The sequence below is a fragment of the Centroberyx gerrardi genome, chromosome 6 (genome assembly GCF_048128805.1).
Source record: "Centroberyx gerrardi isolate f3 chromosome 6, fCenGer3.hap1.cur.20231027, whole genome shotgun sequence".
Lineage (NCBI taxonomy): Eukaryota > Metazoa > Chordata > Actinopteri > Beryciformes > Berycidae > Centroberyx > Centroberyx gerrardi.
This window is the reverse complement of record NC_136002.1, coordinates 22,172,612-22,199,784: the sequence shown is the minus strand read 5'-3', so window position 1 is coordinate 22,199,784 and position 27,173 is coordinate 22,172,612. Positions and strand designations below refer to the sequence as shown.

Sequence of the window (27,173 nt, the reverse complement as noted above, 5' to 3'; positions counted from 1 at the left end):
TATAGTGGATTGGTGCAAAGAATTACAAAGCATAAAAAAATCTGTCATCTTCATGCACATAATGTAACAAATCTGACATATGCCACAGTGTCACCAGTAAAAAAACCACATGGAGAGAAGGTGCATCCAACAATGCTATAACACCTTAATAAAATGAATAAACAGCACTTTGTGGAAGCTGCTCTTTATTTGAAAAAGAAAGAAAAGACCTCAGTCATTGTCTGCTACACGTTCTAATTACATAAAGAAAATATCTGCGTGAGACAAACGCAGAGAATATCCTGAATCAAACTTAGGTAGAGTCAAATTTGATTGAATTGCTTTCATATTTCATACATCTTTCACTTTGCGCTCAACGAACAGTCAGTTTTTATATACACAGAGCACCGATCAACAGTGCTCCACTCCACCCTGGTCCTCTGGATCTTTATACAATTAATTTACATCGAAAACTGTGACCCTTTTTTTTTTTTTTTTTTCCATCACTGCAGCAACAGCCAACAACCAGACACACTGTCCTCTCCATCCCACTCCGGTGAGGAACTGAGGAAGGGGCAGCTAGTGTAGAAAGATGTGTGCAACATGAAGACAACTCTTTCACATTCAGAGTAAAGGCAGCCTTGAATACGGTCAGTGAGTCAATGGCATGCCAAGCTTAAAGCAAATGGAGCCCACCACCCAGTGCGACGCTTCAGAATCGTGGATGAAGTGTTTTTCAACTAGACAGAAAACTGTTCCATTGCAAAAACCCTAGGCACAGAATCGACTATATACTGTTGATAACTGACTCATACTCTAACCCCTGCACTTTAAGTACAATGGAGATTGTGAAATCTTTCATCTAGTAAAAATTGTTCTTAACACAAAACTTGGAGAATATTTAGTGCTCTATCATTCCGCTTAATAGGTGTAATTTTATATAATAGCTATTTTATTTTTTTTTTTAACTCTACCTCTCAAAGATACAGTCTGAGATCCTTGTTTAATGCTGAAGCACTCCCACAGGTGTTCAATGTACTGTAGATTTTACAATAATTTTTTTCCCCAATCTTAAACCAATAATCATAAATAAATACAAACAACACACAAGGAATGTCTACTGTAAACACGGTAAAAAAGACAAAAACTAAACAGGTGTAAACGTCATTAGCATCACTACTTAGTGACAGTTAAATAACTGTAGGAAATGGATGACTGATGATCGGATCAAGAAAGGGAAGGACTCCTCTCCTCTTTTTCCCCGCCTTCCCCTCCCCTCCCAGCAGAACATCAAGCCTTTACATCCAACCACAGTATTTCCAAATACATAATATCAAAGTTTCTCAGCACCCATAACTATCTTTACAGATTATACTGTAAAATGGATGAGGAATCCTTATAAGGGGGTTAGACAGCAGCATCACTCGACGTCTTGGACAAATTACAGAATAATGGGTGTGAGTTATCGCCAAACGTCATTTGGACATGGTTACCATGGTTTCTGACAGTCATTGCACCATTGTGTTCTTGACATGTCTGTATTTGGGGGCGTGTGAATGTTTCTCTGAAGAGTTAGACTGCAACGAGGACAAAGCTTTGCTGCTAAGTGCTTCATCTTCTGAGAGACACTTCCTTCAAATTACATGAACTGCATCTGTGGGGAGGAGAACAAACAATATTATTGAAAGTATAAACCGCTGAAAAATTATTGAAAGTCAAAAATCTTGCAATTCAATCAATTAAACTCAGCAATACCCGCCAGCTGGCTGGGTACTGCATGATTCAGAAAAACAGTCCATAGTTTGTGCAATAAGTGATGACATGTATGAGAACAAAAGGTCAGCACAAGTCTAAGACATAAGGTAAATCCTTCAAAACAGACAAGAAAGCCAAAAGCAACAAAGTCAAGATAAACAGTATAAACAAGAGAAAAATAAAAAGGTAGCATTTAATCAGATGAAGGAGACAGCGAGTATGCAAATGGAACAAGACAAGATAAAAAAGAAACAAAAGGGTATTAGCTTTGGGCATGCAATGCATGCAGGTGCATCCGCAAGCAAAGAGCATGCTGTACCTAAAGAGATGCTCTACAAGAAATCCTTGAGAGAGAGCTGTGCAAATGGGTCCTGTCCAGGGGCTCGGAGAGGACTCTGGCTGGAAGGACTAGAGGCTGCAGAGGGCTATTTCAGGAGGGACAGGAAGAAACAAAGGAAGGAGGAGGACCAGAGGAGAAGTCAGAGAGTCAGTACAGAGAGTGGAGTAAAGAGATTAGTGTGGAAAAATAAAGTTGTGACAAATGAAAGAAAGGTTAATAAAAAGGAGTTGTGGGGAAAAAACAGGGAGTCATAAGGAGGGTGATGATTGACAGTTTTGTCCCTTTCTGCTCCAGAGAGTAAAGGGTCCAGTGTTAAACTGTCATCATCATCATCAGGATGGTAAAGTATCCACACTCACAACACGGCTTACACAGTGGCTAACTATGGTACACTACACAAAACAACACAACACACCTACATTCTCAAACTGACACTGCGTAAATAGATACTGACTTTATGGTGCACTGGTTCAGGACAGTAGTCAGACTGCCATGCACCCACCTGAGCACTGGACACAGAGCCAAAGGGGTTGGGTGGCCTCATCACAGGCTGGGTGTACATCATAGTGGGTGGGTTCATCATGCCCATGGAGCCCATCTGTGGAGGCTGCAACAGACAGCGCAGGGATAAAACAAGTTATTTCAGAGATACAGTCAGTAGTTTAGCAATGTGCTGTTCAAATTTAATTCAACATGATTTTAGACAGCATAAGTGACTGTGTGACTTTATAAGTGAATATAACTACTGAACCGGGGTGCATCACCAAGTGTCTACTGCATGTAGACACACATACATTTGACATAATACTAACCATGCCATATCCCATCATGCCTGTGGGTGTGGTGGCAGGGAAGGCCATGACTGAGGGGGGCTGTAGAGACACAAATAGGCCAATGAGAACATGGCATTTCTCCAACACAAATGACCAAAAGATTAACAATAAGGCACTTGAGCTGCCTGATGTCCCTCCACAATCACCATATTAAATATAACCAGTTGTGCTATTGAGGTCATTAATTAAGCTAAGTAATGCATTAAATAGCAAATATTTCTAAGTCAACGTACTTATCTTCAAGTTACACAAGTGGTATTTTAGATACTTTGTATCTTAAAGCATTAAGGAGTTATAGTAGTTCAGTTTACTTACTTAAAATCTGTGTTTTCCTCATTAATATGCAAATGTATGCAGCAAGTTGCTCCAAAATCTAATCAGATCATCTACTCTATAGGAAACCTGTGGTGTAAGTATGACGTTTCTATCATATATTGTTCTTGAGTTATTGCGTTGAATGTGTCATATGTCCCGGGCCATAATAATAAACAAACACAAAACAGCCTAACATTATAACAACAGTTACTTGGCAGTAAAAGATGAGCATACTGAGAAGAGAGTAACATTATAGCACAGACAGTCAGACGGCGCGAGCGCTACAGTAAAAGGCCTGTGTGTGTCACCATGGAAACAGGGTTCCAGGTCGTGGTCGGCGCTGCCTTGGGCTGCCAGTTGGTTCCGCCGGTCAGCCTCTTCTCCCCAGGCTGGCTCCAGTGGATGTCACTGTAGATTAAGACAGTTAATATTAGCACCAGCTTCTAACTGCTCCCGAACACACAGCGCAGTGCCGCGGCTGCCGCTGAGCAGCAGAGCGGCTGCGTAAAGGCGATGGGCGCTGACCTATCACTTACTTTTTCGCCGTGCCGTTTCCAATGCCGAGGTCTGAAAGGAAATTTGCAGGGAAGACGTTAGATGTCTATCCACAAACATTTGTCTATAAGTAGAATTCTGTGATGCAGCTTATGTCATGTTATGCCCTTATGTGCTTTTAATTCCCCCTATTCTATGTTTATCCTCAATTAGAGCTGGACAGCACAGCAGCTGAAAGCATAATACTTACTGCCCACAAGGTTGGCCAGGGAGGAGTCAAGGTCATCTGACACCAGCTTCTCTGGCTGCTGATTGGACGGCTGGTTGGAGCCGGCCAGAGTGGGTTTCAGAATGCCCCCAGTAATATCTGACAAGACACACAGGGGTTTGACTAACAACAGATGATACATCTGTTATGCATCACTGGGTCACAAACAAGACTTTATAAATGTATTCTAAAATGCACAATGTGAGCTGCTGTGCACAACGGTGCTCAGTTTTCTGCTGATGTAAATTAATTGTATAAAGAAACGTTATGGTTTAAGGTTCATTTCCTGTTAGGTTTGGTCAGACACAAGGAGAAAGTGACATTCTGCACTTTTGGGGTGCTCCTCGTTATTGATGGCATGTGTTAAAAATAGTGCAGTGTAGACGACAGTCTGTTCTTAATATACTGCCGACTGTGGAAAACTTGCAAGGCATGGCCTGCTGTTGCAGGTGTTTTCAGTTACGAGGTTTATTTAGACCAATAGTCTGAAACAAATGACACAACTTAAAGTGTGCCAAATGTCAGGGTTTTTTTCTGTGAGAAAAATAAAATAGTTTGAGATCTGTAGCAGGTCAGCTAGAGGCGACCCATCGTAGATGTCTTTGAGAAACCCATTATAGAGGCTTGCAAAATCAACGGACATCCCCATGACTGCATTCCAGAGTGTCCCTACTCCTTTTTTAAAACCTTTTATGTTTAACTTGTTTCTTGCATGACCCTTTTATTGGCTCTCTTGAGTGACTTTTGTTTGATTTAGTTTTGTACTGAACATAGACAAGTGCTTTATGCAAGATAGGCCTTTGATACTTCAAGTGCGAACTAAAATTAAGTGCCTCTACCTTAGGAACACAGAAACCTGCGAGCATTACACATTCAAAATTAAATTCAAAAGCGTAACATCCTCACCATCAGAATTGAGGCTGTTGCTGCCTGCGGCTTTGGCTCCAAAAACGGACTCAAAGTCCACCTGGAGTCCCCCCGCTGACTGCTGGGGCGGGGCCTGTGGCGTTGAGTATCCTGCAGAAAGAGATGAGAAAACAGACGGTTCAGAACACCGCAGGTGGGGTGACAGAGCTACAGAAAGTCACATTTCTGGTTAAAATAGGGCGCTGCTCGGACTCTGACTTTTGGATTCTGTACTGGCCCGTGGAATTACAGTGATCAGATCAGTCACTGGAGAGTTGGATACTACAGCCTTCTCTACAGAACACACATCTCTGGCAGGTCGCAGTGATCTACCACTGAATATGCTACAGAGAGCCTTCAGTACTCTACCTCTGAATAGACCTGCTACAGTAGAGGGCTCAGTGGGGAAGGGAGCCTGGTGTGGGAGGTGCTGGGCAACGGACACTGGACCACAGAAGGAGTCTGACACGCCACAGGAAGCAGGAAGAGACAGAGAGAGAGAGAAGAGAGACCAAAAGGAAAGACATTTCAAGGCAAGGCCAGAGAGACAGGTGGGAAATGACAGCAATACAGGTAGGAAGAAGACAGCCATAATGTGTAAAACTGCATACAATTCAATTAATTTTAAGGAAAGTTTAAGATAGTTGTGGAATGATAAAATACTGTCAAAAAGGATAGTACTGACCCTAAGGAATGGGGATTAGGATAGGTCTATGTCCACATTTATACGGTAAATGTAAGATTGGGGGCCGATGGGTATTGCATAGGATCAGGAGCCTATGTTTGCCGGGGCTCAGGAAACATAGACTGAGATGGAGAGCCATCAAAGTACCTGAGATGGAGTGTTCTATCCGCACTGTGCGTTTGTAATTGGTTGAAACGGATGAGTTTGTGTCAATAAAGGGATTGTAACGATCTGGAGAATCAAAGATAGTGTTGGTAAAAAGAAGAGCAGATTTCAACTTAAAGCTCTATGGTAATGTTTCTATTACAATACAACACAGCACCAAACTGTCACCATAAAGAAGAGAGAATGAGAGGTAGTAGAGGCAACTGTAAAGCGGATGGGCGTATGGCTTCTATAGAGGGAAATGGGAGTGGCCTGTTTGGTCGCTACATAGGGGGGGAATGTGAGGTGGTGTTTTAGCCACAAAAAACTAAATTTCAGCTTTGTATGAATTGCAATGGGGTATACTGACACAGACAAGGAAAGATAGATAATTTACACCTTTGCACAGACAGCTTATCAACAGAGACTACAGAGACATTAAACATGCGAGCTGGACGTGCGTATGAACAAGCGACTACAGATACATGGGAGAGAAAGACAGGACTTTTGAGGAGATACAAAATGAGTCATTACCACCAAACATTTCATGACCAGATGTCCTAGAGGAAAAGCTAACACCGTCTGAAGACACGACAGGTAAGTGAGCGGCATCGACAACGAGTTTTGAGAGGAAAGGGTTAAGGTTTGGCATGGAATCATCTCCAGCTTCAGCAGAGGTGAAAGGATCTAGGCAGGCAGAGGAAAGAAAGACAGAAAAAAAGAAAAAAAGAGAAAGACAAAAAGAGTAGAGAGGAAGAGGTGGACGTCAGAGTCAGACAACAACAAGAGAAGGAGAGCATGCAGAACAGGTCATGAACGTCCTGGAACACGGACATCAGCTGAACACGGGGGTCAGGTGGCTCCTCACCTGCCCAGGCTGTTGCCACTGGAAGGCCTGTGGAGCCGGACTGCATGGAGGGCTGGAAAGTCGACTGCAGGTCAAACAGGTCGCTCTCCATCTTCAGAGCACTGCACACAGAAAGGCAGCGGTCACACTCACACGCATTTTAAACTTACATGCACTCTTTATCAATTAGTCAATCAACATTACACAAGGGTGGGGGCCATTCATGAATTGAATAGAGAATGCAAGGTAAATTCCAATTCAATTCCTGGAGTTGGAATTGGAATGTCACCCAGCTCTAAGGAAACAGAATTGGAATTGAATTGGAATGACAGGAAGCATAATTAAATTCCATTACATTCCACTTCTAAGAGAGATTGTCTTGACTTGCTAAACATTATAAATCAAACATTATGAATCAGACGGTTAAGCAAATCAAATGCATTCAATCATAATGTATGTATTACAATTACATATTATGCATCAAATACCACCTGAAAGGTTCCTTTAACAGCTGATATCCAGTATTGATAATATATAACACTAACACCGTTTAATCTCAGATATGTGGTAAGAAAAAACCTTCAAAAAAACCTTGGAATTTCACAGAATTTCATTGAATTTAATTAAACTTCCAGAAATTTCAGTTCAATTCCAATTTGTTCAGTTCCATGTTTTCTGTTGGTTTTTTTCAAAGTCCAATTCCAATTTATCAGTTGAATTGGAATTGATGAGTTCATTCATGAATTGACCCCAAATCTAAAGCACATTTAACGCAAAGGGTTTAATTTAAGATGCTCCGAAGAATGATTAAAAAGAGCGTGAATTTAATCCAACTTTGTAGCAAGGGTATTAAAACAGCCATACATCGGTGAAATAATAAAAAATTAGAAGAAGCAGCAGCAGCAGCAAACAAAGGGCATTCTTTATTGCTCTTTTATCAAAAAAGTTGTTTCATTTCAGCTGTCTCAAATCTTGTTTAAAAAATAATTTCAGCTCATCCAAAACTCCACAGGTTATTGATTTCCACACAGTACCCATTGGAGCAGCTGGGTGTGGAGAAGAGGTCGATGGCTGGTGCTGTGCTGATGGTGCCCCCGGTGGTGGAGACGGGCGATGTGTCGGTGGTGGCGAAGGAGGGCCTCTTGGAGAGCTCCTTGAGCCTCTGTTCCTGAGAGGGAAGTCCGATTCAAACATGAACACACTACAGAGACACTGCAAAAATAATGTTCTTCACCGTACGTTCAGTTTTGTTTTTTCTTCTTCAAATAACATCGTTACCTTCAGAGCTTTGAGACGAGCCTGTTCTTCTTCGAGCGCCGCCTGTTTCTCCCGCTCATCCACTTTAGTGAAAGACATTCCTGTGCTTGCCAGCGACGACACTGCGTTTGACAGAGTGCTGGCCCTGAAGAAAGCACACACATTCACACCGGATGTAGCACAGGCAGGTGGGCTTCGAGATTCAAGCAACAGAATAGGAGGAATTCAGTGCAATAAACTGAACGCGAGGGCGAACCTACCTGCTGGCTGCGGTGGAGTCCTTAACTTTCTTGCCCTCTAAGGAGGCCAAGTGCTGCTCCAGAGCTTCGAGGAGGCTACTGGGAGCCTGTCATGACAGAAGACACACAGTCAGCATGTGATTCATACATAGAAGATGCAGTCTGTATGGACATCAAGACTATTTAGGACAGTGGTGGGCAACCAGGCTTTCTAAAGCAGAACACACTATGCACAATATACCACACTATTGTAGCCTACTTGTAGCGAGCCAATTTATGTCTCTGATTGGGAGGTTTCTATTTAATTTTGCTCCTAGTGTATTCTACAGATAGGTCTAATAGGGCGGACAACCTTGCACTATGAGTTGCCCACCACTGATCGATGATTGCATTCCAGCTGAAAAGCTATTTTGGATGAGAGTAACGTCTGTGTGGAATGATAAACCACGGCACTTTCAACAACCTGGGCATTGTTGAATTGACCATGTCTAAGCACAACAGGGCAGCCATTTCAGATGAGCTACGCCGGTTATACACCTCATGTGACAAAGTGTGAACGCAATTCACCACAGAGAGTGTTTTTTCCTTCAACTTTTTTCACCACGATGTAGAAGACAGAGTCAGAGCAGAGGCATGCAAAAGACAACACTAAAGCAAGTCACAGACATAGAAGAAGAGTGAGATGATAGTACTTACACAAACTGTGAACTAAAGTGGAAAGATAAGGGAAAATACAGAATATAAAGGTGGTGACAGTCAGAGAGGAATGTATTTTAGGGGTAAAATCCTCATTTTCATATTGGTCCCCATAGCACAATAGTAGTGCGCTTCCAAGTATAACTAGGACACCCCTGCAATTCTTGTTCAAGATCTCACTGTCACTGTGCAGATATGCTGTGACTGGACTGCAATCACACTAGGCCATCTATTGTCACTGATTTACTTTTAAAACACTTAGTTTGGACTTTACACCTTTATGTACTGTAGAAAGGAGAAGGAGAAAAAGTAGAAGGATAAGGAGAAGAAGAAGACAAAGAAGAAGGCAAAGAAGAAGAAGAAGAAGAAGAAGAAGAAGACGAAGAAGAAGAAGACCTCCTTTGGAAACATGCGTTTGAGAAGGACATCATGCAAAGTGTCTTATCTTAAAGAACATTTGTGCAGGGTGGAGAGTATATAGTTGGACAAGGTGACAACGCTGATTAAAAAGAGAGGAGTTAGCGTTGGAATAGAGACACAAAGCGAAACGCTAATGAAAGAAAGAAAAGAAAGAAAGAAAGAAAGAAAGAAAGAAAAAAAGAAAGAAAGAAAGAAAGAAAGAAAGAAAACTGGAGATGAGAGTGGATATTCTATGTTTTCATTGTAGAGACAAACAGAGAAGAGTATGCCTGCTTTTAGTGTATTTGATTGTTTCAAGTGAACTGTGGGACTCCCTCTAAATTCTAGCTTCAGATGGTCCATGCTTACCTGAGAAAGGTCTGGGATGTCTCCTCGATCGATCCCCACCTGCTGTAGTACGAGAACGGAAACCCGAGTTACAGTGGTGTCTCTATTAACACACACAGTACATACAATAGAAACTCCACTAGCCAGCCTACTCGAGGAATCCAATTCATGACGGTAGATCCAAAACGTAGGACAAGCATTTAGTGGAAATCACCTCTGCTACTTTGAGGAACTCTGATATCCGGGTCATTCGGGTGAGGAACTTCTTGTAAATGTCCAGGCCTTCTTTACACTGGGTCTTCTTCATGTCAAAGTATTTCTCTGTTTGGTTGGAAATAAACAGATTGTACCCATTAGGATAAACTTAAGAAGAAAAAGTTAAGAATTCTGTAACTTAAACCAACAAGAGGCACTTGAGCTGCCTGATGTCCCGCTATAAACACCATGATATATTACACACAACCAGTTATGCTAAGGAGATCATTAATCAACCTAATGAATGCATTAAGTAGCAAATATTTCCACGTCATCATCAACATACTTGTCTTTTACGAAACAGCCCACACACCTATATGTATTCCAGGTTCTCAGAGTATAGGTGCATCATAAATTGCACACTTGCTACTTTTCTTCTTGCTACTTTATGTGGAAATAATGCCAACGCTTCAGCCAACAAATCTTCATCAGGGCTTGTTTACTTGTCTTCACATAATTCATGGGTGGTATTAATATGAACTCCGCATCTTAAAGCATTAAGGAGTTTCAAGAAAATCAGTTTTTCCTCATTAATACACAAATTTATGCAGCAAGGTGCTCCAAAATCTAATCAGATCATCTACTTTCTAAGGGGAACCTGTGGCGTAAGGATGAAGTTTACATCATGTATTGTTTTTGAGTTATTGTTCATAAGAATGAGTCTACACACAGAAAGACCATGCACCATGGTGGTGGGACATAATATAAACATATTCCCACTGCACGCTAACTAATGTGTTATGATTCCACCTTTGCTATATAAATACAAACTAAATCACTACTGAGGAGTCGTTTGGAGAAGAAGAAAGTTGACTTAAGGTCTTACCCAGCAGGTTGATAATGCCTTCATTATAAGCAGCGAAGAGCCTGATGGAATCTTTGAAGAGGAGCATGAAGGCGGCATTGATGACTCCATTAGTCAGCTCATTGGCATTGACCTGAAGGAAAGTAATCAAGCTTACATACAGCCTCAACATTTATCTTATAGGTTGTCTTCATAGCCGTAGATTTGCTGACATACAAAAACACAGTGTTAAGATAATGCATCTCGCTTCAGTTGCGGCGCGCATCAGCCTCGGCGCAATCGGCACACTCCAGACGAGCCTCTTTCTATTACACGAGCAGCACAGCTACGGGTGGCTTCACCTTAAACTCACATTGAAATCGAGGAGGGCATCCATCTGGTTCTGAATAATGGGGATAGTCTTCAGCAGCTTCTCTGTATTCATGGTCCTCATCACACCATCCACTCTGTATGGACACATGGTGTGTCAGAGCAGGCGAGGGCACAGACGAGAGAGAAAAGATGGAGAGGAGGGAAACAGAGGGAGGGAGGGACGGAAGCAGCAAGCAGAGGAACTCCTAATGCATGTTAACAAACTGGCGCCTGTGTTTCACTGATTGTTCACTTCTTTTCGCATTAAAATCTTCCAATTATTGAAATAAATATGGAAATCTGACATTTGAAGTGACAGGTATTGTATTTTCTTCCATGGACATTTCAACTTTTTTTTCCAGCAGCAATACTGCAATGGGAGATTATTTCTACAGAACATAAAGACATTCACTTCCACATAGACAGCACATAGGTGACAAAAATGTGAAAAAAATGACAGTATACATTTAAAATCCTTACCCTCGCTTAACTTTAGTGAAGTCAAAGGCAACCTGTCTGTATGAAACAGCTTTCTCATTCAGGTATCGACTATACCTCCGGATAAATGTGGACATGTCGTAACCTGGAAAAGAAAGGCAGTAAGTAACATTAACATTAACAGGTTCATTATTGTCTTGCTAAAGAAAAGCCAATAATCCCTCTTAAAAAGGTGCATGAATGAAGTACAACTTAAAGCTGAAATCAATGAGAGCCAAAATCACATTTTTACCTTGTAACCCACTTTTGTCCAAAAAATTACTGAGGTTGAATAGTGTATTCCTTGAAGCCAAGTACTGGACAAAACGCTGTGTGAGAAAAAAAGTGGTCAAACACAACAATTTTGCACTTTACTAATCAAAAAATCTGCTGTTGTTACACTAAATAATCCATGTAGTTCTGACGTAAGTGTCATTATATTTGTCATCTCTGGTAGAGTGCATTCAATACAGTGGATAGTGGATAATCTAACCATACTGCATAGTGAAGCAGCTCACCTCATTGCCGTAGACCATGAGGTGGTGTGTGGAGATAAGCGACTTGAAAACCACCACCCAGCTGGTGTTGGTGGTCCTCTCAAACAGCGAGTCAGCCAGTTGGGGAATGTTCACGTTCATCTCATTGGTGCAATGGATCAAATCTGAGAGGAAAAGAGAACAACCTGTGTCATCGCACGTCTCACACTATAGTACAATGGCAGTGCATTATAACAACCAATCATATTCTTGCCCTATATGATGATGTGCACGTTGTCCAGGCCTGCTAGCAGCAACACAAGCAAAGCAAACTAAGCCTTCTAAAAATAAGCTACCTCCAACTGCAAATCATGTAAGTGTCATTTCATCCACAACACTGTGTAAACAATACATGCAGGGAAACTGTCCTACATGTAAGTTACAGTCTCCATAGGGGGAGCAGTAGCCTTGAGGTCTGACAAGTGAAGTGACAGTCTGAATGAGGGAATGTGCCGGTTTCTGAATGGCTGACAGCCATAGCAGATGTATACTGTTCATGTATACACCCTGTCAACACAGCTACAGGGCAGCCACGCATTTACAATAGCAGAAACCTTGGAAAACAGTCAGCCAGTGATCGTGTTACACTAAGCGCTTCAGGCTGAATATTGGGTTAATTCAGCTGTAAAATATTGTAAAATAATTTTTATAAATGTGACGTGAATAGATGTTATTGTCCTTGACTTGTACTCATCTCATGTTACACGTTTGTACTTTTGGTTTTACTCGTTACACACCCTGGACTGTGGTTCAGTGCTGCTCTGGTGTTGCATGTCTACTCACAAATATTCTATGGCGTGCTAAACCATAGTCAAACATTTAAAACTTTATTTATTCATAAACCAGTTTTTGTCACTCGATATTTAATTAGTCATGGATAATTAGATGGTTGGTAAATTTATCATCAAGCAGACAATGTGTTGAGCTGGTGAGTAGACGGACACCTGCTACCTCAGACGCCAAAACTAATTTTGTCAGTCCTGAGCCAAAAACAGGCTGGTGCTTCTCATGCCTGGGTTGACCAATTACTGCATAAATAAGTTGCAATTAGTGTGTACTGAATTTGGTAACCTGTCAGCAGTATCAATAAATGCCCCAAGGTTGGTTTTAGTGAGCGATAAAGACCATTGCATTCAATTCAGTTTAATTTAAGCTCTGACTGGCTGATTAAACCAAATAAAGTTACTATGCCATGCAGATCGCTTCTCTTCCTTTTTTAAAATGGGTGTTTCTCAAAGAGTGGTTCACAGTCAATTTCAATAAAGACGGTAACAGATCACAACCCTTTGAAAATAGTTTAGAACACCTACACATGGAAAAGATAGATTTCCAAACGACCTCTCTCTACAACAGCTGGAAGCCTTAAGTGCTATTAGCCTGATCCACCACATGAAACAGTGCACTATCGAGTTTAAATCCTCAGTTCAATGGAAAACTTTGAATCAAGTTGTACTATACAACTGAGTCAAAACACTATTCTAATCACATTCACAATACTCTAAAACATGCTAGTGTAATATCTGAATAAAACGGGGCTATGGGTAAACGAGGATGTTTTCTAAATACGTTAGCGTAATACACAGTATGCATAAAACCATCATCTTGCAGCTCCAGTGCAATCAGGGATCTACAGTATAAAAAAAGACTTCAAAACCGCTGCAGAAGAAGAAACTGATACTGCACAGTGCATTTCTTAATTGGCTTGTCTGTCTCAGTTACAAACCATGGCTACAGCAGACTAGCATGCAGTGCAATGCAGTAAGATCTTAACCATGCATGTTTTGTCCCAGTTCATATGTTCATCATATGTCCATGTGCTAGTGGAGTGATGCTAGTAGCCCAGCCCCGGGTGCTAATGACCCTGCCATTCACAGCAATGATCAGACTGACAGGGTAATTGGGCCTCCCTTTCTGTCCTATATTTGACTTTTCAAAAGGAGGGGGATTCTAAGTAGGACAGGATAACCTTCCAGAGAAGCAGCAGTTAGCATGGCTGGCTGAATTGCCCAGAGAAGATAGAGAGAGATGATGAAGGGAGGAAGAGGAATATGGGGGAGGGGGAAGCACTGACAGCACTGTCATGTTATAATCAGCCTGCTAAGTATCCACAATGCTATTTGTTTATCCTTATTTATTTATTCATGGTACACAAATGTACTCTTGTAGTATCCATTGTGGTGCGTGATGTTGCTATGTGTTGCAACATTTCGCTGTTCACTCAATCGCTGTTCAATCACCAGCTAAGTGAAAACCTCTAATTGAAGGAAGTGGGTTGTTCAGTGTGCAGAACTTCCTCTAAAGTCAGGAAGTGCAACAACTATTTCAGAATTGTACACTAATAATTGCTTCTATCCTGTTGAATCAGTCGGGGAAAATAACATTTCAAATGCTGTCAGAGTTGACAAAAATGAATCCATCTAAACTTCCAGACAAACTTGCTGCTGTGCCAGTCTAATCCTGGCAGAGACCCCAACAAGCCTCCTTTACATTGCAGCGAGAACAAGGGGAAATCGTGTTATCTTATACAGGCTTTCTGTTCTCTGTGTATGAGTGAGAGGAGTTGAGGCTCGGTCACGTTGGATTGCTGGCTGGCTTTGGACGAGCCAACAGAGTCCCACTCTGCCAACTCTCACTCATCTCACCTCAGGGGAGTCGCAGCACAACAGGTGTGGAACAACAGTCCTGCAACTTCAACGTATGCCAAAACATTCACCTTAAGTGACTATCATTGCCAATGAGGAAATTAACGTTCTGCAATGTTTCTGTCACAGTGTTAATACCTGCAAAGCTGCCAAGTGCACAGGCCACTGTCATGGGTCTGGGGCCTGGAACATTATAACTTTAGAGACACAGTACACACCTTGCTCCAGCACTGTTACTCACACGATGAAATTCAAAAGCTGTGAAGCGTGGCCTTCATGAATGCATGAGTGACCTTTATTACTGCTATCATACTGCAAGTGCAGATTGATATCCACAACAGAAAACCTACTGTTGCATACCCAAGTACAGTGACTAGGTGTATTCTGACTATGAGTGTATCAGACTATGATCACACGAGGATTTGCGGTCTTATGCTTACGTCAGGGTATATATAGCAGTCTGTTTGATGCCCTGGGCAGAGAGGAAACTCCTCCTCATGCCTGGCTCCTGGCTAGAAATAAAGCCCTCTGGCAAAGCACTGTCTTACCCCCACTGGCAACACACCCACAGCTCCTCTACAAAGCCACAACAGCCACTCACAGACCTCAAATACAAACACCCTACTGTGATTTTCCATGCTTCGTTCCTTTAACTTCTAACCTAAGCTTGCCCTTACAGTATTACCCTATTGTGTCTCCAGCTTCATGATCCCACCATGAGAAAGAGGAGTGTCACATTACTCAATCACTTCTGCGCCTGGGCTGTAAAGTGCCTGAGTATGTATGCGGCCATTAAAGCAGACACCTGTCTGACTGCAGGTGTATAAAGAGGAGAAGTGCATGTAGAGACAGCTGAGAAATGGGATTGCATGCATTCTTGTAACTGTTAATTCTAGGCCTGTGCAAGGGGCCCACTTGCTCACACTCATGTTTAGCAGCTAAAATAGGCTGTCCCATTAAAACACTGTTACAAAAATAAGTCCTTCCAGATTTGTGGTAGGCTATGTAAACATTCAAGCAGCCAACACTGCCCCAGTCACTGAATACATTAAAAAAAACAAACACAGAAAAACAAGAGATTACTGCTCAGAAAGGTGGTGAAGGCTTTGCGGACTGAACAAAACCATAGACAGCTAGAGAGGCTAGTTTGACAGCAATTGATGATGAACACTGAATCGAAATAATGCGAAATCACGGTTGGGCGTGTCACAGTGCTATACCTTTATGATCCTCCTCGTTATTTCTATTCATACGTTACGCTGGCCTGTGCTCGATTTTATTCTAAAGCAGTCTGTTTGACAAGAAGAAGCAATAGCATATAGGCTATCCTGAGGCTTTGAGGCCTTGCACCGCCACCACCATCGCCATAACTCGGCGAATACTGGTTTCACAGAGAGCCTACATGGTGATACATCGTGTTGTTTAGGTAGAGATACTCACAATCCAAATGTTTCTTTTTCGGGCCCATTATTTCGTGAGTAGTGGCCTTGCATACTGTTTTCGACACGGCAGATCCCGTTACACTGTGCTGGGCTGCAGTTATCCTGTCCGTAATGCTCTGCCCCGACATCTTCGTTTATTGATGCAACAAAGAATTGGAAAATGCAACAATATGATGTTGTTTGTATGTATATTATAGATCTTCAGCGGCTCAAAATGAAGTGCAAACAACAGCCACCTCCTCCGCGGCCAGACCCCCCCTTTCCCACCTTTTGTGAAATTAAAAATCAAAACTAGGCTATGGCAGACGAGCACCAGGGGAGGGCGGAATAAAGAGAAACGATGTAACAACAACAAAACAAAAAAAAATATGTTATATTGTAGCTCGGTCGTTCCGCCGCGTGCCTCCGTCCCCCCAAAAAAGTGCGCTTTCTCTGCTGGGTGAAGTCAGATCTCATAGGGATGTGGCGGTAGGTGAGGTGCAGGGTCCACTCGCTGACTCATCCGACCCGGGTCTCTGTCTCGCTCTCATCCCGATCTGGCACACCGGATCCCTGCGTGTCTCCTCCTGCCTCCGCCGCTCCGCCAGTCGCCGCTCCTCCTCCTGCTGCTGCTGCTGCTGCCTGCTGCCTGCCGCTGCTGCTGCTTGGCTTTAAAGCACTACAACCACTGAGGGGAAATGGCGGGCCTGCTCTGCTCTCTGGAAGGGCTTGACAGACCCAGAATCAGATTTTACACCGCTGAATTCCCAAGTGGTTTTCCCTGTGCAAAGTGGTCTGCAAAACGGACTATAGTCTAGCTGGGGAAATGCACACACACACAAAAAAAAAATCAATCTCAAGCACTAGGACTGCTAGTCTGTATGGATGGAAGGATGAAACCTGTATTGATTGGGGAGTAAACACACTGAAATAGGAGGTCAGTGAAAAACGTGCATTGTTTCAGGCTGTTTTAGGCCTGAGAGAGTGAAGGAGGGAGTAAAATGTGAATTTGGCTTTTTGCTCTCTGGTTTTTTATCTACCTTTTTAAATCACTATAATATTTATATATGTGTCTAGTAGGCTAAGTTATAGTGACCTTGTTACACTTTTTTAATCTCCTATGGTATCACTGTAATATTCCTATAATATAGGCTATAGGGACTCAGTTTTGCTGTGATATTGGTATTCTTCCAACATGTGAAGACATCAAGAAATTATAAAATATTTAATTCGCTCTGTTGTCTAATTGCAAAGTATGACATTTTTGCAATTCCGTTTTTCAATAAAGGCAACGTGATTTGACATCAGACTGCCAGTGCAGAATAGACTTGGCAAAATGTCTGTAAAGCAGAGATTTTCAAAGTGTGACGCCCTCTCCTCCCCAAGAGGGCGGCGCAGAGACATGAGGAGGAAAAAACCTGCAAAAGCTTCTGCAATGATTGAATGAATACACTCATCATTTTCTGTTGGATTAATTCATAGGAAAATAGCTATAACCTACAATTTAAAAAGGCATGTTCATGTTCATCCCCTTGTCGAAAGAAATAAAGACCGTTATTTCATTGATTGAGAGTCTTCATCTTAGCTACCGGTGTTGCTGTCATGTCACATGCATGAGTAGCACACTTGTAGCACCCTTATGAATGTATCTGCTAGCTTGTTTCCTCATAGTCTGCTTTATTTAGCAGGAATTTCTAGTACACTAGTCTTGAAGGAAAATTCACCCTGACACTGAATTCTCAACAGTGAGTTAATTAGATCCTCAGGTCATTTCAGTCTAGATTTGCACACAAATCTCTCAAAAAGAGAAAGAGAATTCTGTCTAGAGTTAGCAATGCCAGAAGCTAGTCAATGTTGCCACTCAATAAACAATTTGCAGCCAGTGAGTGAAACTTTGGCTAATGAAATGTAGTTGCATGAAGAAAAAGTGAATTACTGGAGGCTTAAAAAGTTTCTGATACCTGTTATTTATTTATTTATTTTAGATACAAAGTTGTGCTTGAAACAAATCAAGAATCTCTTGGTACAGAGACGAATGACTTACTGTATGGACACAGCGGCTGTACCTAAGGTGATTTTAGACTATAAGGATGGAAAAATTATAGCTTAAAATTTATAACACAATTAATCGGAAAGATTGGTCTTCTGATGACATCACAGATTAGAACCTTGGCTGTCTGATTTCTACAGTTTGGGATAATTGGCAATGTTCATATTGACTGATGGTCATAAATCATATATAGGGATACAATATGAATTGTCATTTTTAAAAAGCCTAGCATATATGGGGACTATAAATTATATGCATAGGCCATGAGCCTATAGAGGAGTGGAAAAAATGAGACAAGGGTAAGAAGTGAGAGAAATGCATACCACCTCATTTTTAAAGGTTTGTAGTTAACTACCTGACCTTCATGGCTGAGAGCATTTAACAGGTTAAAAAATAAACTACTAAGATTTGAATTTAAGTAAATTTCCACTAAACTGCAGATTAGAAATTGGGAGCGTAGTCCCCCACAGTGGAGCTTGCAGCTGTGTGCAGTGTGCTATGACACAGACAGCACAGGGGGGCAGCATAGAGCCATGATAGTGTCAACATACTAGATCACAAATTATACCATGTTGCTCAATTATGAACTTGGTAGTATCAACACCAGTTGTGATAACATGTGTTTTGTTGCTTAACTTTGAATTCACACTTTCTGTGAAATTTCTTGGTAAATAATCCAAACACTCAAATCTGACCTGAATATAACCAGTTTTTCCTTTCATTTTTCACCACAGTTTAAGGGTTTGCTGCCCATAATTAACTTAAGCCAAATATATTTTTACATCATGACAGCTGACTTCATATTAATCTACTGTAACTTTTGTTGTGTTATACTTTATCTATTAATTCCCAACCATAATGCATCACAATTCCTGCTTTTTCAGGCCAATAAATAGTAAAAATAATGTGTTCATTTACAGAGTTTTTATCATTACTCTACATAACTAGATGTATTCCCTCACAATTTATCCATCCTTTATTTCCTTCATGTGCATATGGATATATGAACAGTATATGTGAAAGTCAAAAATTGCTACAGTTTCTTCTGAGTGATATCCTTGACAAGGTCATGCTAATGAAAAGGGGAGTTCCTTTGTGTCAGGTACTACATGTTATTCTCTTAATAAAGGGTTGGGTTACACACATAAACAATAAGTCATCCTGTTGTTTTCCCTTTCTCACCTGGGAATTTTCGCAGGTTTCCAGCCTGACAAAAGAGGCTGTCAAAGACCTCTACAAGCATCTTTTCATTTCAACAGCGCAGCTGAAACCTAGAGTCTTGCTAATGTGCTTCCATGCAAACATATAATTTCATCAGAAATTCCCCCGGGAAATGAACTTTTTTTCTTTTAATAAAATCTATCTCAACATGATGAAAATGTATCTCCAAAAATAATGCATGCTCTATGTACTCTCAATATTTTTCAAATGAACATGTGGATCACTCATTCTTCAATCCATACAAATATCATCAGTGTGCACAAACACCATGCAAATAAACAATGTATCTTTTTACCTGAATACATTACTTTTCAAAAAGTGGATTTGTGTTGCTCCTATAAAGCGGAAAGAGGTTTGCGGCTTTTGGAAACATTACTCACTGAGGATCAAATCACAGCACAGCCTTTGATGAGGGCTCCACTTTCCTGCCTGTGTAAAAACTGGAGCGTCAAATTACTGCCAAACTCTCACGGACTTTTGCGATGCAGCCCAGATTGTGTGATTTACATGTCTGTTTGTTGAGTCTGGATGTTTCAGGTTGATCAGATAGAGACGGCTCTATCAGGCAGATGTGGCGGTTGGTCGGAGCCATTAAAAGTCTCTGAGCACAACAACCTGCTGGGACCTCTATGTCACAAAGCTCAGGAGATGGCTGTTGAAGAGGAATGGGTTATGATGCATTGAGACTAATGGTATTCATGTATATGATAACAGCATAGTGCGGAGGAGGATTAGGGCCACATGAAAAATGTATTTGAGTTCTGAGATTAATCTCATAATTCTGACTGCAAACTCAGAATTCTGACAGAATTCTAAAGTCAGATTTCTGAGTTTAAACTGACTTTATTCTCAGAATTCTGACTTTAATCTCAGAATTCTGACTTTAATCTCAGAATTCTAACTTTATACTCAGAATTCTGAAAGAATTCTAAAGTCAGATTTCTGAGTTTAAACTGACTTTATTCTCAGAATTCTAATTTTAAACTCAGAATTCTTACTCTTTCTCAGAATTCTGAGAACTATATAATGATGTTTTCATATGTGGCCCTAATCCTTAGGAAACACATTAATTAGACAGAAGTTTACCTTCAATAGTGATAGATGTGGTTGACAATAAGGTGAAATAGTAAGATTAGTTTCAGCAAGATTAGATCCAGTTTTTTACCTGGTTGTTCTTGTTGAATTCTAAAAGTAAAAGGCGATATATGAAGATATTCAAGATAAGACAGTAAATTGGACATTGAAAATTGTTGTTTAACATAACATAAAACGTACGGGCACATGTGTTTTCACACACACACAGACACACACACACACACACGCAAACCTGTGCTTTGCAGTATAACCTTAGACTTTCTTAAAGAAAGTCATGTGACTGAAACACAAACACAGAAGTGGAGCACATGGCTATATGTTGGCGAAGTAGGTCATTTGCTGGGTGGGATTTGTAAAATAAGCTAGATGGTAATGGGTTCACTATATGTATTCATTTCATGTGTATATGGCCATCTGATCCTATTTGCTCTGAATGGCACTTGTGTACTTGTAAGCGCTTCATATTTGATTTCAGCCCTGCCTCATCAGAGGGAGAGATGAGTGATGAATAGCAAGCTCCTCCAGCCAGTTGTGTTTCTCAGGGCTTTGTGTCCAGCAGTGGCCTAGAGCTTCAGTCTGAGCAGAGTCTGACACGTGAGGCAGGAGGCCCGGCTGGCCCTCCACAAAGTGACGCACTGGAGACGTTGTTTGTTGACGACATCCGTATCATAGGCTGCCAGGAAGCAACAATCCGGGCAGAGGAAACAAACACTGCAAGCACATTATGTTCTTATAAATGCGCTCATAAACGCACGCACGTATACACTGAATGTACTAAATATTAGGGACACTTCCTCTTTTCATGAAGCACACTGATGAGGTGAATCCAGGTAAAAGCCATTCTCCCTCATTGATTCCCTTTATTAAATCTGATACCAGTCACCAAGGAGGAGATGGAGATAAAGAGAAGCAGACGAGATGTGGAAATCTTTACTGCAATGTATTCTATATTTCTGCTGAATTCATGAGACAGAAATAATGACCAAAACCAGAAAATAAGTGATTGATCATATAATATTAACCAATCAACCAATCGGATTACGATTTATTATTTATGTGATATAAATCACAAAAAAATTGAACCAAGGTCCAGCCATATCTTCTTTTTAGTCTTTTGCTCATCAGCTTTTGTTACATACTGTAGCACATGGTGGCTTTATTTTAAAGCTTTTATTTTTAGGGCTCTTTCACAAGGCAAAAACACCACTCCTCTCACCTCGTTTCAACTATAACGCATAAATCAGGTCAAAGGGCAAAGCACTCAGACTCAAAATCCATAGAAGAGGGAGAAAGTCTTCTATATCTGAAACTGGGCTCAAAGTGATTTCAGATTTTGCTAAATGGCTTACAGCAAAATGAAAGGTGAGTGGGTCACCTGGAGGAAGAGCAACAAAAGTAACGAAAAATAGTTGAAAAACTAGGACTTAGTTTTCCACTTTTGCCTTCTACAACGCTGAACACATCGCACCGTATATGCCATAGCATGACTTCACCCTAAGTGATGCCTTGTGCATCCCAATTACCCACACACAGCCCCGCATCAGACCGCGACTTGACTTTTATGTTCATGTGAATGTAGGCCGCAGTTCGCTCCCTGTACCAGCCGATGACAGCTTAATTCCCGGACCGGGCCCCCCTGCTGAGGCCCGCCGTTTGTGCGAGTTGACAGACACAGATCAGACTGAGGAGAGACGAGTGGGAACCCTCCGAGTACGCTCAAGTTTCTGGGCACTGTGAAAAGATTTGTCCAGGCCATTCAGATCTGATGGAGTTTCCCATGTTCCGCGGCGCAGCGTTTTTTGTTGAAGTGTTTGGATAATGAGTCCCTCTATCTTCCTCATGTGCGCACACACACACGCAAAACAGACACACACATATGTACAGCGGGGCAAAGGTGATTCTCTATGTGGGTGCCTGGTATTTTGGGTGCTTGATGCCACCAAACCTACATGGTACACACCATACACACACCAGGGTAAGAGGGGGTTCCAAACAATTACTTTGGATAAAGCATGAAATGGGCGCACAGGTGTGAAAAAAGGGGGAGTGAGGTGAAGGCGAGTAGGAGGGAGAGAGGGGAGTGGGATGAAATAGGCTGGAATAAGGGGCGACCTTAGTTTAGAAAGGGGCTGGGTGATAAGAGGTTTTGGGCCAACATGAGGGACTGAGCTAAAAGGGAGCAGAGGGAGCAGGATAAGAAGGATTAGGGGACTTGGGGAAAGAAGGTTGTACTACTCTGATAGAGGTCAGAGCTGGCAGTGGTCTAGGAAAACCACAGGGCAGGGGAGCGTTGTTTTGAGCACCTCATTTTGAGATAAATACAATTTTTAACACCCGCGCCACACCTGAGGAATGTGGTTAATGCAATGCTGACCTTGTGAAGATGACAGTGGGTAAACCTCTCTCCGGCGCCGAAATGAAGCGAATGTACTTGATCTTCCTGCTGATGAGCGAGACCGCTTCAGTCTTCGCACAATTTAATGGATACAACTGTGACGCCAACTACCACAGCAGGTTTCCTGGTGAGGACACTCAAGATAAATGGTGTCATCAGTGCAGAATATTTTCAGACCCTTTCCGTCTTCTTTCACTCTGACTCTAGACTGGGAAAAGAAGATGATGTTTCTCTCCTCTATTGTCTAAGCGAGTGGTTTTTGGTCCTGGTGCTCAGAGCCCTGCTGCTTTTAATCAAGGACTATTTTACACCTTGGATCCCCAGGACCAGGATTGAATCCCACTGGCTCTAGGCTGTAGCTGAACTTTATTTCCTCCTCATCTTCCTATATCTTATCTGTTAACCCTCTATTCCCTCTTTTCTCTCTCCATCTCTCATTCTCTCTCTCCCCCTTCCTCCAGGGGAACGGGACATTAGTGTGTACTGCGGGGTTCAGACCATCACCTTGAAGATCAACTTCTGCCCGGTGCTGTTTTCCGGCTACACTGACGCGGACCTGGCGCTGAACGGCCGCCACAGTGACGCCCATTGCCGCGGCTTCATCAACAACAACACTTTCCCCACAGCAGTCCTGTTCAGCATCAGTCTCAGCACTCTGGAGGCCTGCGGGAACAGTCTGGTGGTGAGGAAATACCCATACACAAAAGCCGGTGTAGTGTTAATGTAATAAACAAGCAACTTCATCATGCTGTTTATAGGCTTGAGGCAAAGCGAGGTGGCGGGACGGGTGGATTTAGACAAGATGTTCCTCTCCACAGGTCACCACAGCCTATGGGGCCAACGCCTATGGGAACATGTCTCTTGTACAAATCGGGAATATCTCAGGCTACATCGACACCCCCGACCCGCCAGCCATTATCAGCTACCTGCCGGGCTTACTGTACAAGTTCAGCTGCAGCTACCCGCTGGAGTACCTGGTCAATAACTCACAGCTGGCATCGTAAGTCGCTGCCAAGAATTCCCCTCAGCGTCCTGAGGAGAAGTCGACCTTTCATGAATTACCCACTGAAATTTGCTCATGTTCATTTATATTTAAATGTATTCATTTGATTTACAGCTTTGTTTATTGTGTTCATAAACTGTGCTGACAATGATGTGACCGAGTGTAGAAGCCTGGATGGGAATTTGTTTCTTATAGTGTTTTCAAAAGTCTTTATTTTAGGATAGCCTTCGCATATTTTCTTCATTCTTTCATTTTTTCATTCCTCTAAATTGTTATCTTTTAGTAACCTGAGTAAATAAGCCTTAGAGGGAGCACTGATGATGTAGACATAGCTCTTTCATTATTTATTTCTTTCAAAATGTTGCTCATTAAGTAAAGCAAGAATACTTCATCTATATAATATCTTTTCACAGTTCATCTGCTGCTATATCGGTTAAGGACAGCAATGGTACATTTGTGAGCACGTTGAATATGATCTTGTACAATGTGAGTACACAATATGTTCAGCATGCCAAATATTCATTCATTTTCATTCATATTATGAATTTGAGAGCTTGGAATTCTAAGCTTCTGTGGTGAATAACTCTTTACTCACTTTACTCACTCAATAACTCACTTTATTATTCACGATTATCTGCATTTTGATTTCAGTTATCCACATTTTGATTCTCTTCTTTTGATCCATATATTCATGATATTTGAATGTTACTTCATACTGTTGGCTGTTTTTTTTTTTTTCGAAGAGCCTTTTGGGATTAAGTATTTAAAATGGTAGAAACTACATTACAGCCAAATCTTTTATGATCAATATCTCAGTGCTGCTCTCCACCCAAAACTTTATAATTCCAAGCTCACGAATTCAAGTCTTGCATGAAAGACATACTGATGCAAACACTACAGTTGCTATAGTTACAAATATATCAATCCGATTGAGCATTTTGATTCTAACTCTTCTTCTTTCGATTCTGACTCTTTTCTGTACAGGACTCAACATACAATCAGCCTCTCTCTATCCCAATGGCTGGACTGGCTTTGAAAACCAGAGTATTTGCTGCTGTCAAAGCCACAAACCTGGACAAACGGTACCAGATAACATTCAAACATTCAATATTGAATGTTGGCTTTTCATCTAACTTTCAGATATGATAAATCTCTATTATTGCTCAAATATTGCTCAAATTACAGTTTATAGGCTACCAGCAGCTGGTATTATCATTAAAATGACTTCTGTAATGCAGAGGTACCATTTCAGGTAATACTATGAACTTGATGTATAAGTCAAACATTACCCGTCATTCACAGCAAAATTTAATTGATTCTGCTTCTTTACCACTATCATCTTTTTTCCGATTCAGCTCTGTCCTCTATGGTTTGCCTCCATTCATTATGCCATTATGCTATTACGCTGTGTGAAGGCGCCAGTCCACAGCGGAGAATGACAGATCTGTGCTTTCCCTTGTGTAGTTAGAGCTCTATCCTCCATCCTTTCACAGTTTCGTCTCTCCGCAGATGGAACATCTTGATGGACTACTGTTACACAACCCCCTCAGGGAATCCCAACGACGAACTACGCTATGACCTTTTCTTTGGGTAATCTTGCTCCCCCCCCCCAGATGATGACTGGATAAACCACAAAAGGGCCCCATTACCTATTCACCCAACCACTCACTACACAGCCTCTCAAAACGGCTTATCCTCATGAATGCTACATTTTTTTTTCTCAATGAGTACTTAAACATACAACTAGACTCAGAGTCGGTGCTTTCAATGTATGCATGTTGTGTGTGTGTGTATGTGTGTGTGTCTGTGTGTTGTGCTCCATCGACATAGCTGCTACAAAGACCCCCAGACGACAGTTTTTGAGAACGGGAGGAGTCAGAAGGGTCGTTTTGCCTTTGAGGTTTTCCGTTTTGTGAAACACAGACACCAAAAGATGTCGACTGTGTTCTTGCACTGCGTCACCAAGCTTTGCAGGGCAGATGACTGCATCCTGCTCATGCCAGTAAGCATAATCATTCACAAATCTCAAACTGTGACTCCTGCCCCATATGAAAATGTCTCGAAAAGTCTTTCTAAGACTCTTTTTAAATCTGAACATGTGATTGGTAGATCTGTGGGCGGCGGCGCAGGCGAGATGGAGAGGAGAGCCTTGATTCCCGACCAGCATCATCTGGAGATGCCGTCATCACCGCTGGACCCATCATCACCAGGAGTGGTATGAACTAACTCTAAACAACACATACACACAGATTAGGAAACATATTTTTTGAGGTTTTATATGTAGATAAAACCAGGTGTCATGTGTAAGTATTCATTTTTTTCTTGAAGCTGGCCTAAAACTAATTCACTACCTCAAGATCCTTATCATCCATTGTTTGGTGCAAGATCATACACTTTAAAGGTTTACAAAAGTAACCATGACATTTAATGAAAAATACTTTACTAAGGAACACAGATTTAATTAATTTTAGTGTGAGAAATTTGACAATGACAAGCAGCTGAGAAAAAGTAAGGGGAAAAAAAAGTTAAAGCAAAATATGGTACACCCATTGATTACGGTGTATAGTTTGTTTCATTAACTTTGTGGTTGAAATCTTGACTTTGAATAGGCGTTAACATATGTACATATACATTTTAAAAACTCAAAAAATATTTAATTGATTTAAGACCACCATAGCTTTCAAAGCAATTCTAATGAACACTATTTAACAATTTACAGATGAAACTCCAGTCAACAACTCCCAGCTTGGTAAGCTCTCTTTTTTATGTTACAAAACATAAGAAGGTTCAAAACATCTCTCCTCCTGACTGTAATCTAGGATAAGATGAAAGATACGAGATCCAGGTGGAGAAAGATTGTTTCTCCAACAAGCAGGTTCCACTTCCCATTTTTGAAAAAACCTCAGCTCATGTTAGCCCATGTCAAAGAAAGTACTGTATCTGTTTTAAGTTTCTCCTATTGTTCTCGTTTCCGTCCATCAGCATCGCGTGAATCCTCCCTGCCCATGAACCCGGTGACCAGCGCTCTGCTGTCAGGCGTGGTCATCCTGGGCGGAGTCAGCCTGGGCTTCTTCCTGCTGTCGCTCCGCCTCCTGCAGAAGTCCCGCCTCCCCGCAGCCTCATCCTCAGGAGTCTGGAACCCTGGCTTCAAATGAACAGACTTCTGTATGTGATGATCTTTGTGTTGACGGTCTACATGTGCAGCTCACGTGTGCATTCGGTATACAAACTTAAGCACACGTTTATTTCCCATCGCATGACTGGGTACAGTGTGTGTGTGTTTCTTTTCTTTGTATGCCTCCATTATTAAATGTGTGTATTGTATTGTTTAAGGTGTCATGTGGATTTTTTTTTTTTCTTGAAGCTGGCCTAAAGAAACAAATTCAATACCTCACGATCTTTGTCGTCCATTGTTT

At 41.5% G+C, this 27,173-nt stretch overlaps 2 protein-coding genes across 10 annotated transcripts; one reads left to right on the top strand and one right to left on the bottom strand.

Moving 5' to 3' along the window:
* Window positions 1-168: 168 nt before the first annotated feature.
* picalmb (phosphatidylinositol binding clathrin assembly protein b) lies at window positions 169-16,660 on the bottom strand. Of its 9 annotated transcripts, XM_078284192.1 has the most exons (22): window positions 16,282-16,660; window positions 16,013-16,142; window positions 11,913-12,055; window positions 11,648-11,723; window positions 11,398-11,500; window positions 10,919-11,012; window positions 10,588-10,699; window positions 9,721-9,827; window positions 9,528-9,569; window positions 8,085-8,170; window positions 7,846-7,969; window positions 7,602-7,735; window positions 6,589-6,689; window positions 5,261-5,353; window positions 4,892-5,002; window positions 3,968-4,108; window positions 3,759-3,789; window positions 3,531-3,630; window positions 2,887-2,946; window positions 2,529-2,681; window positions 2,054-2,159; window positions 169-1,633 (listed from the first exon to the last, which is right to left on the bottom strand). In XM_078284192.1, the coding sequence occupies exons 2-21, from the start codon at window positions 16,140-16,142 to the stop codon at window positions 2,067-2,069; spliced, it is 2,034 nt and encodes a 677-aa protein (XP_078140318.1). In that variant the 5' UTR covers window positions 16,282-16,660; the 3' UTR covers window positions 169-1,633; window positions 2,054-2,066. The 9 variants fall into 9 exon arrangements, with proteins under 9 accessions (XP_078140318.1, XP_078140317.1, XP_078140319.1 ...); XM_078284191.1 differs by having other exon boundaries at window positions 16,013-16,660; XM_078284193.1 differs by having other exon boundaries at window positions 2,577-2,681; window positions 16,013-16,660.
* A 6,082-nt stretch (window positions 16,661-22,742) lies between these two features.
* zpld1b (zona pellucida-like domain containing 1b) lies at window positions 22,743-26,912 on the top strand. Its single transcript, XM_071905937.2, has 10 exons — window positions 22,743-22,881; window positions 23,216-23,436; window positions 23,573-23,754; window positions 24,171-24,243; window positions 24,742-24,839; window positions 25,267-25,347; window positions 25,588-25,759; window positions 25,867-25,972; window positions 26,477-26,506; window positions 26,740-26,912. Exons 1-10 carry the CDS (start codon window positions 22,743-22,745, stop codon window positions 26,910-26,912), a joined length of 1,275 nt encoding a protein of 424 aa, XP_071762038.2.
* Window positions 26,913-27,173: the final 261 nt, after the last annotated feature.